This window comes from Mobula hypostoma, chromosome 20 (assembly GCF_963921235.1).
Source record: "Mobula hypostoma chromosome 20, sMobHyp1.1, whole genome shotgun sequence".
In the NCBI taxonomy this organism is placed as follows: domain Eukaryota; kingdom Metazoa; phylum Chordata; class Chondrichthyes; order Myliobatiformes; family Myliobatidae; genus Mobula; species Mobula hypostoma.
The window spans coordinates 33,640,682-33,654,168 of record NC_086116.1 but is presented as its reverse complement, the minus strand read 5'-3'; the positions used below and the strand labels follow the sequence as shown (position 1 = coordinate 33,654,168).

The 13,487-nt window shown below is 42.0% G+C and overlaps 1 protein-coding gene across 11 annotated transcripts in view; it reads left to right on the top strand.

The window, feature by feature from the left end:
* The window catches only part of frmd4a (FERM domain containing 4A), a 523,313-nt gene that overhangs the window by 456,220 nt on the left and 53,606 nt on the right, over positions 1 to 13,487 (top strand). For all 11 annotated transcript variants that reach the window (XM_063072636.1, XM_063072634.1, XM_063072635.1 and 8 more), the window contains one exon: positions 738 to 879. In XM_063072636.1, coding sequence (XP_062928706.1) covers positions 738 to 879 — 142 coding nt within the window. The remainder of the gene's footprint in view (positions 1 to 737; positions 880 to 13,487) is intronic.

The window sequence follows — 13,487 nt, the reverse complement described above, 5'->3', positions numbered from 1 at the left end:
TGATGGATGCTGCTTTCTTATGGCAGTGCTCCGTGTAAATGTGTTCAGTGGTGGGGAGGGTTTGCCTGCGATGGACTGGTCTGTGTCCATCATTTTCTGATTGCCAGTTGGTTTTACATTAAATCTCTGCTGCATATAAAGGATATTTAAAATTGATTTTTTCCTTCAGTTTTTTTCCAGTTCCCCAGCTAAAGAGACCTGGTTTTGAGAAAGTGAGATCCCAGTGATAAGTTTGTTCAAGTTTATTTGTCACTTAATCATACACAAATACCCATGAATACACCCAAACAAAACAGTGTTACTCTGGGGTCAAGATGTAAAACACAGTACCAACAGTAATACACAGTAAAAGACACATATACTGTAAGACAACAGTAAACATACAGTCACACAAAAATATAATGTAGCACAAGTCCCCAAGTCCATGAATGTTCTTGGCAAGAGCAAGCCCGCAGCAGTCTGCAAACGAATGCAATCCAGTTTGTCTTCCCCTGAGTGAACACTGGAGGGCAGCACTGATGCCAGCATGTTACACTGCATGTGCTCAGTGCTAAGGAGGGCTTTTTCTGAGACGAACAGTACTGTGTCCACCAGGTTCTGTGGACTTTTCTGTCTTGGGAATTGGTGTTTCCATAGCAATCAGTCGAAGCATCAAATTTCAGATCATATAAGTCAGAAATAATAAATCTGATTCTGATTCTGCTTCTTCCCCCCTCCCCCCCACCCCAACCCCCCAGTCAAAAATCCACGCTGCCAGGAGCCTGAGTGAAATCGCCATTGACCTGACTGAAACGGGGACTCTGAAGACATCCAAGTTGGCCAACATGGGAAGCAAAGGGAAGATCATCAGTGGGAGTAGTGGCAGTCTCCTCTCCTCAGGTAGGACACTGTTCAGGGTTGGACTTAAATCAGTGAGATCTCCACTCTTAAGAATTGTTTTATTCAACTGGGACGTTAACTGGTCTTGTCTGCTCTGGAGTGCGAGGCCTGGGGGTGTGAGCGGGTGGGTGGGAAGGATGGGAAAGAGGTTTGTTTTGCAGTTGGTGTCTTGTTTTGTCTTGGCTGTTTGTGTTGTTCTTCTGAATGTGGTTGACATGCTATGGTGGCGCTGGAATGTGTGGTGGCTCCTTGAAGTTGCTCCCACACAAACGATGCCTTTCGCTGTATATTTCAATGTACATGTGATAAATAACTGAATCTGAAGTTGATAGTGTGTTGTCCTTCTTTAATCAGGGGATTGAGTTCAAGAGTCATGAGATAATGTTGCAGCTCTGTAAAACCCTGATCAAACTTTGAACTTTGATGAGACCACACATGAAGTCCTGTGTTCAGTTCTGGTCACCTCATAGGAACGGTGAGGAAGCTTTAGAGAGGGTGCAGAGGAGATTTACCAGGATGCTGCCTGGATTAGACAGCACGTCTTATGAGCTAGGGCTTTTCTCTTTGAAGTAAAGGAGGATGAGAGGTGACTTGATAGAGGCGTGTAAGATAATAAGAGACGTGACAGAATGGATATCCTGTGTCTTTTCCCCAGAGTGGAAATGGTCAGTATAAGAGGGCTGCCCCCACCATATCCTTGGGTGTGCTAGTTATTCATGCAAATGATGCATTTTACTGTATATTTCAAAGTGCTTTGATAAATTTGTGTTTGAATCTGATGGCAATCAAATGATGAAAATCAAAAAAATAGTGCTTAAATGTGTTGAATAAATAACGGACACCCTGGCTATGATACAGTCTATGTCTGGGCTAATGGTAACTGACCTTGGTACAGTGTATGTCTGGGCTAATAACAACTGACCATGGTACAGTGTATGTCTGGGCTAATTACAGCTGACCTTGGTACGGTGTATGTCTGGGCTAATGGTAACTGAACATGGTACAGTGTATGTCTGGGCTAATTACAGCTGACCATGATACAGTGTATGTCTGGGCTAATGGTAACTGAACATGGTACAGTGTATGTCTGGGCTAATAACAACTGACCATGATACAGTGTATGTCTGGGCTAATAACAAACACTGGCAATATATTTATTTATTTATTTTGAACAAACTTTTCTCGGGCTTCCACGGAATACAGGTACCAATTATAACCAACGTTTCGATGGCAAACTCTGCCATCTTCATCAGGGATGATGCTTGGGCTTGTCTAATCCAGTGGTACTTATCATGACTAATCTGTACTCATGCCGAGGCATTGTTCCTGATGAAGATGACAGAGTTTGTCATTGAAACTTCGGTTCTAATTGGTATTTGTACCCGGCTGGAAGCCCAAGAAGATTTTATTTGTCATGTACACCAGGAAAGCACTAGATCCTATTTATTTATTTGGAGATACAGCGTGGAATAGGCCCTTTGAGCCACGCCACCTAGCAATCCCAGATTTAACCCTAGCCTAATCATAGGACAACTTACAGTAACCAGTTAACCTACCAACTGGTAAATCTTTAAAACAGAATTCTGGAAAGATTTTTTGAAAGAATATCTTTATTTGTCACATATACATTGAAACATTAAAGTGTACAATGAAATGTGTGATTTGCATTACCAGCCAACGTTGTCCAGGGTTGTGTTAGAGGCAGCCCGCAAGTGTCACCACACTCCTGGCGCCAACATTGCATGCCCTCAATTCACTAAACCAAACCCAAACGCCTTTGGAACGTGGGAGGAAACCAGAGCACCCCAGTGGAACTTACACTGCTCAAAGGGAGAGCGTACAACCACATTGCAGGCAGTGGTGGGAATTGAACCTGCGTCACTGGTGCTGTAAAGTGTCACACTAACCACTGCGCCACTCTCTGTCCATTTAATTTAAGGCAAAAACTACAGCAATTTCTCTCCATAAAAGCAGGGTGATTTCAGAATCATCACTGACATAGATTGTGAGATTTGTTGTTCTGTGGCAGCGGTACTGTGCAAAACAAAAAAAAAACTTAAGTTACAATCAGCAAATGCTAAATAGTGCAAAGGAAGTAATCCTTTGGTAGTAATCCACACTAGGGTTCAAAGACAGTTCAGAAATCTGACAGCTAAGGGAGGAAGCTGTTTCTAAAAAGCTGAGTGTGGATCTTCAGGCTGAAGTACCACCTCCCTGATGATAGGAATGAGCAGAGGTCATGTCCTGGATAGTGAGGCTCCTTAATGATCATTTATACCTTCTTGAGGCACTACCATTTGAAGATGTCCTCGATGGTGGGGAAGCTGGTGCCCATGATGGAACTGGCTGAGTCTACAACCCTCTGCAGCTTTTTCCGATCCTCTGCAGTGGAACTTTCACACCAGGCGGTGATGCAATCAGTGCTCTCCACCACACCAGGCAGTGATGCAAGTAGTCAGACTGCTCTCTACCGCACGTTTATAAAAATGCAACCTTGTGATCCTCTGCATTGAAACCACCACACCAGAATGTGATGCAACCAGTCAGACTGCTCTCCACCACACTTCTGAGAAGAGAGCATGTAATGGATGGAGAGAGCCCTTAATGATGGATGCCACCTTCTTAAGGTATCACATTTTGCAGATACCAAGAGAAATCACAGTGAGTAGAGGACAGATGCAGAGAAGGAAATTTTTATCAAAGGTTGATGTACAGAGGAATCTTGGGATCCAATTCTACAGCTCCCCGGAAGTAGTAACACAAGTAGATAGGATGGTAAAGAAAGCATACAGAATGCTTGCCTCTGAAATATAGTTTGTATGTATTAATCCAATACTCCTTTTGAAGCTTAAACTTCAGAATTCAAAGTACATTTATCATCGAAGTATGTATACTTTATACAATCTTGAGATTCCTCTCCTAACAGGCAGCCACAAAGCAAAGAAACCCAAAAGAACACAGTTTTAAAAAAGGAGCGACAAATGCCCAATGTACAGAGAGAGAAAAAAATATTGTGCAAACAATAAAAGTAAGCAAATAGCATTTAGAATGAAAGTCAGTCCACAGACACAGAGCCCAGAGCAGCTGGAGCAGGCCCACAGCCTCAGCCTCAGTACAGCACATAGCAGAGTAAACGTCGCAGAGCCCACAGACACGAGACCTCAAGTTAAAACTGTATATTCATTCATTCAACCATACGCATGTATACAGCTAAACAAAGCAATGTTCCTCTGCGACCAAGGTGCAAAACCCAGTACGTAAGTCACATACAGCACATAAAATAATATTAACACATAACATTAACTGATAAAAAATGTATTCTGTAGATTTACTGTACTGTGCAAAAGTCTTAGGTACATATCTATAGCTAGGGTGCCTAAGACTTTTGCATAGTACTATATTTGTCAACGTGGAGTGGAGAGAGAGTTTGCAAATCTGGCAGGAGGAAAGTATGGGGTGTGGGACAGGTAGCAGAGAAGGAGTGTCAAAGCGCAGGTACAGACACACCCAGCCCTAAGACACCAGGCAAGGTCATTTAATTCCAAACAATTGATGTATTGATCATTATAGAATGTCCCTTTGGTGCTTTCTGCTCCTTTCCATCTCCCTTTCCTTTTTCCCAACCACGATTCCCTTCTCCCTCCCCCCTTCCCACTCTCAGTCTACAATAGAGATACATATCAGAATCAGGTTTATCATCACTCACATTTAATGAAATTTGTTTTTATTTTTTGGCGGTATTGTGCATAACATAAAATTACTACGACGCTGTGGAAAAATCCTAGGCATCTTAACTATATATATGTGTGCCTAAGACTTTTGCACAGTCTGTACGAGTTGACATAAAGTGCATATACAGTACAAGATATAGAAATGTTTTAGTTTAATGTACAACTCTTATTACTGCTACTGTTGCTGTCATAAGTAATGTGTACGGGATGATGGCAGGGTGTTCAGAAGTCTCTCAATCTGTGGGAAGAAGCTGTTACCCAGCCCGAGAGTCCTTGTCTTATACTGGGGTACCTTCTGCCAACGGTAGGGAGTCAAAGAGATTGTAGAACGGATGGGAAGTGTCCTTGAAATTGCTGTGGGCTCTGCAAACTAGCTTGCTGGCACATAGTATCAAATAAGCAGTGAGTTCAGGTTCAAGTTTATTGTCATCTGTCCTATACACAAACAAATGAAACAAAGTTCCTCTGGACCATGGTGCATCCACAATACTTACATCACACACAAACACATAAAACAAAATATTACCATAAATGTTAATAAAATATAATTCAAAGTGCATCCAGCACAAGGAAACAGTAAACAGCTTGCTGTCCTAGAATCGAGACCTCGGTGGCGGCAGGGTATTCATTAGTCTCGCAGCCTGAGGGAAGAAGCATTCACGAGAAAAGCATAAACACCATTTTTACTTGTACCTGTGGGTAGTGTGGTCCAGATCCCAGTCTCATTGCAGGATAATAGTTCGTTCCCTCCTCCCCCTGTTGCTTATGAGATTGAATCTGCACAGTCAACGCAGAATGCAGCTTTGTGGTCACTTGTCCCACTATGGGAACGTGGCAGAGGAGGCAAACCGTGCCTGCATTTAGCCATCAGCCCGGGGAGATTCCTATTGATATCCAAACACAGGCACAGCAGAAGACCCTGAGAAATCTTTCTGTCCTTGGGAACAAAGTCAAAGTCAAGTTTATTGTCACTTCCACAAGAACATCAGAATCAGGTCTAATATCGCCAGAATATGTTGTGAAATTTGTTGGTATGCTGCAGCAATACATAATAATAAAAACTGTAAATTATATTTTTAAAAGTTTAATTAAATAAATAGTGCAAAAAAAAAGTAGCAAGGTAGTGTTCATGGGTTCAATGTCCATTCAGAAATCTGATGGCAGATTTCCTGAATCATTGAGTGTGTGCCTTCAGGTTTCCGTACCCCCTCCCTGATGGTAGCAATGAGAAGAGGGCATGTCCTGGGTGGTGGAGGTTCCTAATGATGGATGACGCATTTTTGAGACACCATTCTTTGAAGATGTCCTGGATGCTACAGAGGCTAGCGCCCGGGATGGAGCTTACTGAGTTTACAACTCTCTGCAGCTTATTTCGATCCTATGCAGTAGCTGCCCCCTCCCCCCGTACCAGACGATGATGCAGCCAATCAGAATGCTCGCCAGGGTACATCTGTAGAAATTTGTGAGTGCCTTTGGTGACATACCAAATTTTCTCAAACTTCTAATGAAATATGGCCGCTGTTGTGCCTTCTTTGTAACTGCGTCGATGTATCTGCATATAAAATTTTAAAAAATTATTTACAGAGGCACCATCACAGGTACATAGCATCAGATAAGCAGCATTCACAAGAAAAACATAAACACAGTGTTTACAAAAATGGATATAATTAGAATTTTAAAAAAATACAAAATATCTCAGGAGTCTCTACAAAGACACAAGAGGACGTGGATGCTGGATTCTGCAGCAACCATCAGTGGGTCAGGCAGCATCCATTGAGGGAAATGGACAGTTGACTTCTTGTTTGAGACCCTTCACAATAAGACATAAGACACAGGAACTGAATTAGGCCATTTAGTCCATCAAGTCTGCTCTGCTATTCCATCATGGATGAGTTATTATCCCTCTCAATCCCATTTTCTGCCTTCTCTCTGTAACCTTTGACGCCTTAACTAATCAACCTATCAAGCTCTGCTTTAAATATACCCAATGACTTGGCCTCCACAGCCATCTGTGGCAGTGAATTCCATAGATACAACTTCTTCCAGCTAAAGAAATTTCTCCTCGTCTTTGTTTTAAAGAAAAGTTCTTCAATTCTGAGGCTGTGCCCGCTGGTTTTAGACTCTCCCACTAAAGGAAACATCCTCTCCAAGTCCACTCTATCTAGGCCTTTCAATATTCCATAGGTTTCAATAAGTTCATCAGGACTAATAATATTTTCTGACTGTAAGGCAGTGGACTTGGAGATGTTCTGAGGCCCAACAGTAGCACTGTGACACTGGATTTAAATCCCAAAATAGTTGAACAGCTGGATTCCTTCCTGTCTCCTCCACAGAGCAGTGAAAGGTAACAGCTGTACAGTGATGAACGCAAATTAAATTACGTAAGCCAGCTTCTGTGTGAAAATATGTATTGGGAACTTCGGAATCTGTCCAAGAGGAGCGATACAATTCCATGTACTAATTTCCCAATCAGACTGCCATAAAGCACTACAACACAGATGCAGGCCCTTCTGCCCATCTTGTCCATGCTGATATGTTATTCTGCCCAGTCCCATCAATACATACTTGGACTATAGCTGTCATACGCCGCCCATCCATGTACTCATCCGTACCTCTACTAAATGTTCTTAAGCTTTAGAGGGGTCGCAGAAGACGATATTGGAGGGCATGTCTTATGAGGATAGGCTGAGCGAGCTAGGGTTTTTCTCTTTGGAGAGAAAGAAAATGAGAGATGGCTTGATAGAGGTTTTACCTTGTAAGTTCTATTTTATAATAATTTATCTTTGTAAATTATATCTTGATAGATGCATGATGATAAGGGGCATAGATAGAGTGGGAAGCCAGTGACTTTTTCCCCAGGGTGGAAACAGCTAATACGAAGAGGCATAACCTTAAGGTGTTTGGAGCAAAGTATAGGAGGAACATCGGAGGTGGGATTTTTACATGAGATATACAGTATGTGCAAAAAGACAGGAAAAATGTACTGAGGAAGTTTTCATGGGTTTATTGTCCATTCAGGAATCTGATGTTGGAGGGGAAGAAGATGTTCCTGAAATGTTGAGTCCTGATGGTAGCAATGAGAACCAGACATGTCCTGGTGGTGGGGTCCTTAATGATTGATGCCACCTTTTTGATGTATCACCTTTTGATGGTGTCCTTGATGCTAGGGAGGCTAGTGCCCATGATGGAGCTGGATGAGTTTACAACTTTCTCCAGCTTTTCCTGATCCAGTGTAGTGAGTGACCCTTCCATACCAGGTGATGATACAACCAGGTAGAACGTTCTCCATAGTACATCTGTAGAAACTTCCATGAGTCATACCAGATCTCCTCGAACTCCTAATGAAATATAGCCACTGTCTGCCTTCTTTGTAATTGCATCAGTGTGTTGGGCCCAGGATAGATCCTCAGAGATGCTGACACCCAGGAACTTGAAACTGCTCACCCTTTCTGCAGCAAGTCCCTCAATGAGGACTGGTGTGTGTTCCCTCGACTTCCCCTTCCTGAAGTCCACAATCGATTCCTTGGTCTTGCTGATATTGAGTGCCAGGTTGTTGCTGCAACACCCCTCAACCAGCTGATCTATCTCACTCCTGTACACCTCCTTGAGCCATCTGAAATTCTGCCATAAGCCACTGTCCATATGAAGGCTTTCATTTGTCCATCTACCTCAGATCCCGCATAGCGCTGGTTCGTTATTCAATATTCGTTAAACCAGTTATTCGATTCTTTACTGAAATGTTTTAAAATGGCAAAAATTCATTCTGAACTCTTAAGACTTTTCAAGAGCTGCCACCATTACAGTAAACATTCAATCAGCCAGTGAGACCACTTTACAAATACTCTGTGTCACTCACAGCCAATCATGTATTAGTTCATGCTCTGCCTGCCCCGTGTGTGTAAACGTTTTTGCTCCCTCGCCAGTTTATTCCATTTTTTTTCACCCATCATGTCTGAAAACGGCCTACAACTTCCAGTGAGGGTAGTACATCTAAAATGTCTAGGAAATGCATTAGCATGGATCTGAAACTGCAGTTGATACAGCGTTTAGAAGCTTCTGCAACGATGACCTCAAAGTTATCATCAACGAAGGTGACTCGTTCAAGGAGCCACTTGCGTGAAAAAATGGAAAATATACTAAATATATGGGTAGATGACCAAACACAAAGAAACATGCCCCTAAGCCAGCTGATGATAATGGAAAAGACAAGAAGCATCTTCAAACATATTCAAGAAGAAGATGTCTGTAACACTCACTGCCAGCAGAGGTTGCTTTGTTAGATTTAAGCAGCGCAATAACCTCCATAGCATACGTATCTCTAGTGAAGCGGCTAATGCAGACTGCAAGACAGCCCAGGATTTTCGTACAACACTGAAGACCATAATCAAAAAGGACGATTATCATCCCGAGCTTGTCTTCAATGTGGATGAAATGGGCCTATTTTGAAGAAGAATTCCTTCTCATACTTTCATCTCCCGAGAAAAGAAACGTGCACCTGGGTTCAAGGTTGCGAAGGACAAGTTAACTCTCTTGCTAGGAGGCAATGCTAAAGGTGACTTTATGTTAAGCCTATGATTGTGTATCACTCTGAAACACCACAAGCAATGAAAGGCATTTTAAAGTTAAGTCTACCAGTGATTTGGAAATCAAACAAGAAAGCCTAGATGATGATTGATTTTCCAAAATTGGTTTGTTTCATATTTTTGTCCAGCAGTAAAGCAGCATTATGAGGAGCGTGACCTTGAACCTAAAGCATTTTTTGATGCTTGATAATACCCCAAACCATTCTGAGAATCTTGACACGCTTCAGAGAATTGGCAGAGCAACATATCCTGAGTGAATCTGAGGACACAGATGGAGAGGAGGAGACACCAGCAAGAAACCTCACCACAAAATTCCTCAACACTAGCATCACCACGATCACACAAATCATGGACCAGTTCATCAATAATGACCCTGACTAGGAGCAAAGCAATAAGACAAAGAGAGGTGTTCTCAACATGATTTCCTGCTACCGAGAACTGCTTCATGAGAGGAAAAGGCAGTCAAATCTCGATGCTAACTTGAAGAAGAAGACAAAGAGGAGGACCCACAGCCTGGTCCCTCCTCTAAGGTGTAACCCCACCCAGTTCCCTCTGCTGCTGCGATGCGTTGCTGCTCCACTGGTGTACAGGTTAGGCCTACTTCTGTGTTTGTCGCTCCTCGAATTACTGTGTATACATAAAATAATATATCATATATCTCAGGTTTGATTTTTTTTTTAAATCAGACACACATGTCCATTTACGTAAGGTTATAATGACCCCGCATAGTGTTGATTTACATAGCGCTCCACCTCCGAGGAATGCTTCCTCAGCATTAAGCAGGGCTGAGTGTACTTCGACAGATACTGCCTGACCCACTGAGTTCCTCCAGCAATTTCTTTCCTGAGAAATCCAGCATCCTCATTCTCTTCTTCCTGACAGTCCACTGTGCATATACATTGTTCTGTGGGTGAGGGTGTGTTCCTTTCATCTTATCAACCAATTAGATTTAGAACATAGAACATTACAGCACAGTACAGGCCCCTCAGCCCACAATGTTGTGCCGGCCTTTTAACCTGCTGTAAATTCAATCCAACTCTTCCCACCTACATTGCCCTCTATTTTTCTATCGTCCATGTGCCAAAGACCTGTTTCACAGATAAATTTTGTTTTCAGTCAAACCTACCCATGAAACGGGTATTCTGTAGTGGCGTGTGTCTGTGTGTGTGTGTTTTAGAAATAAATTGCAATTAATTTAGCTTTGTAAAACTTTCTCCCTGTTTTGGGAAAATGAGCTGGATTTAATCTAGCAAAATGATTAGGATCATGAAATTGGCTTGAAACGTAGAGTGGATAAATGCTAGAATTCAATGATTGCTTTGCGTTTAAACTTTCTGTAATTATATAGTTGCACTGCTAAATTTTAGATTGAATAGTCCGTGCCAAATTATTAATTTGCCTAGTCCCATCGACCTACATCCATACCCCTCCTAACCATGTTCCTATCCAAATTTCTCTTAAGTGGTGAAATTGAACCTGCATTCACCACTTCCACTGGCAGCTCATCCCATGCACTCACCACCCTCTGAGTGAAGAAGTTTCTTCTCATGTTCCTCTTAAACATTTCACCTTTCACCCTTAACCCATTAGTTCTAGTCTCTCCCAACATCAGTGGAAAAAAACCTGTTTGCATTTGCCCTGTCTGTACCCCTCATAATTTTGTTATGCCTCTGTCAAATTTCCTTTCATTCTCTTACGCTCTAGAGAATAAAGTCCTAACTTATTCAACCTTTCACTACAACTCAAGTCCTCGAGTCCTGGCAACATCCTTGTAGATTTTCTGTGCACATCTTATTGATTCTTGATTGGTCAGGGCACGAGTGGATACGGGGAAAAGGCAGGAGATTGGAGCTGTGAGGAAAAATGGATTAGCCTTGATGAAATGGTGGAACAGACTCAATGAACCAAATGGCCTAATTCTGCTCCTATATCTTATGGTCTTATTTCCTTATTGACATCTTCCCTGTAGGTAGGTGACCAAAACTGCCTGCAGTACTCCAAATTGGGCCTCACCAATGTTCAAAGATCAAAGTAAATTTATTATCAATGTACATATATGTCACCATTCTCAACCCCGCAGGCATATTCAATAAATCCATAATAGAATAATAATCATAACCTTGTATGTTCAAATTGTGTGCAAAAGACAATGAGCTGTGCAAATATAAAAGTAAGTACATGATAATAATAAATACCTAAGCAATAAATATCGGGAACATGAGATGAAGTGTTCTTGAAAGTGCGCTCATAGGTTGTGGGAACAATTCAATGATGGGGCAAGTGAAATTGAGTGAAGTGTCTTATACAACTTCAACATAACATCCTTAATCCTGTAGTCAATGTGCCAAACACTCTCTTTACTAACACGAGCTACCTGTGACACCACTTTGAAGGAATTATGGATCTCTATTCCCACTTATGTTCAGCAAATGTAGAAATGATAGAGAATGCTCTTGTCTTCCTTACTTTTCCCACACTCCAGTACTCTTTTGATGGGAGTCGCTGTCCCCACCCCCATGCACCCTCTCAGGCAATGAGTTCCAAACCCATTATACTCTCTGGGGGATAAAACAAAAGATGCGACCTGATATTGTACATCGTTTACTCCCTTTGAAATCTGCACATTGGCCTATAATAGGCACCATCATGGGCACTAGCCTCAGTGGTATCCAGGACATCTTCAAGGAGCGATGCCTCAAAAAGGCAGCATCTATCATTAAGGATCACCACCACCTAGGGCATACCCTAATCTCATGGTTACCATCAGGAAGAAGGTACAAAAGCCTGAAGTCACACACTCAGTGATTCAGGAACAGCTTCTTCCCCACTACTTTTTTATTTCTATTTTTACGTTACTTATTTAATTTATTTGTCTCACATATACCTATGTGTATACATATAGATGTGTGTGTGTTGTAATTCACAGTTTTTTTTCTATATTTTTGTATTGCATTGCACTGCTGCTGCAAAGACAACAAATTTCATGATGTGCCTGTGATAATAAACCTGATTCTGATGCTGATATCAAGGAAAATGTAACAATTAAGTAAATTGAAATAGTGACATTAATTTGTAATATCAATTAATTGCTCTGCCTGTGACCACAAGGAACTGCAGTGAGTTGTGGGCACAGCTCAACACATCACGGAAATCAGCTTCCCCTCCATGGAGTCTGTCTGCATTTCTCACTCCCTCAGTAAAGTAGCCAAAATGCCTCCCATCCCGGAAATTCCCTCTTAAAGCAAAAAACAAGGATGTGATGCTGAGGCTTTATAAGGCATTGAAGTTTTGTGAGCCGTTTTGGGCCCCTTATCGAAGGAAGGATGTGCTGGTATTGGAGAAGATTCAGATGAGGTTCATGAGAATGATTCCTAGGTATGAAATGGTTAATGCATGAGGAGTGATTGGTGGCTCCAGGCCCGTACTCACTGGAGTTTAGAAGAATGAGGGGGGATTTCATTGAAATCTTTCGAATATTGAAAGACCTAGATTGAATGGATGTGGATAGTACTTTTCCTATAGTGGGGGAGACTAGGACCAGCCATGATCAAATGATGGGGCAGACTCAATGGGCCGAATGGCCTAATTTTGCTCTTACTGTGTATATCTTATGTTCTTATGCTATTGAACTAAAAAAAAACAACAGAAATATGGTCAGAGGCAAGTTCACGGTCGTGCAAGAGGTGGTCCATAGTGGTCTGTTGCTGAGGTAGGGTTAGTATTGTGCAGGTTAGTTCAAGAACCTGATGGCCGTAGGAAAGTAGCTGTTCCTGAACCTGTACCTCCTGCCCGACGAGAGCTCTGAGAAAATGGCGTGGCCCAAATGGAGGGGGATTCCCTCATGACGGATGCCACCTCCTTGAGGCAGCACCTCCTGTAGATGCTGTCAGTGATAGGAAGGGCTGTGCCTGTGATGGACAAGGCTGTGTCCACTACTCTCTGTATCCTGTTGCGTTTATGTGCGTTGGAATTGCTGTACCAGGCCATGAGGCAACCAGACTGACTATCGGTCTTTGTGTGTAGTTTGGAACAGAATCTATTTAATTCGAAATAGTTTAATGTCATTTTCTGTACACAAGTGTAAAGGAGAGTGAAATAATTTTTACTCCAGGTCCAATGCAGCACCAAAAATGCACAATAAGGTAAAGAACACAATAATAAAAAAACACAAGAAATATTAATACATAAGACACTTAGATACATTGACTGTATGTCTATAGAATCACACAAAGCACAAGAGTATACATAAGGTGACTGACAGGAAATGATAAAGAAGAAGTGGTTGGGGGTATAG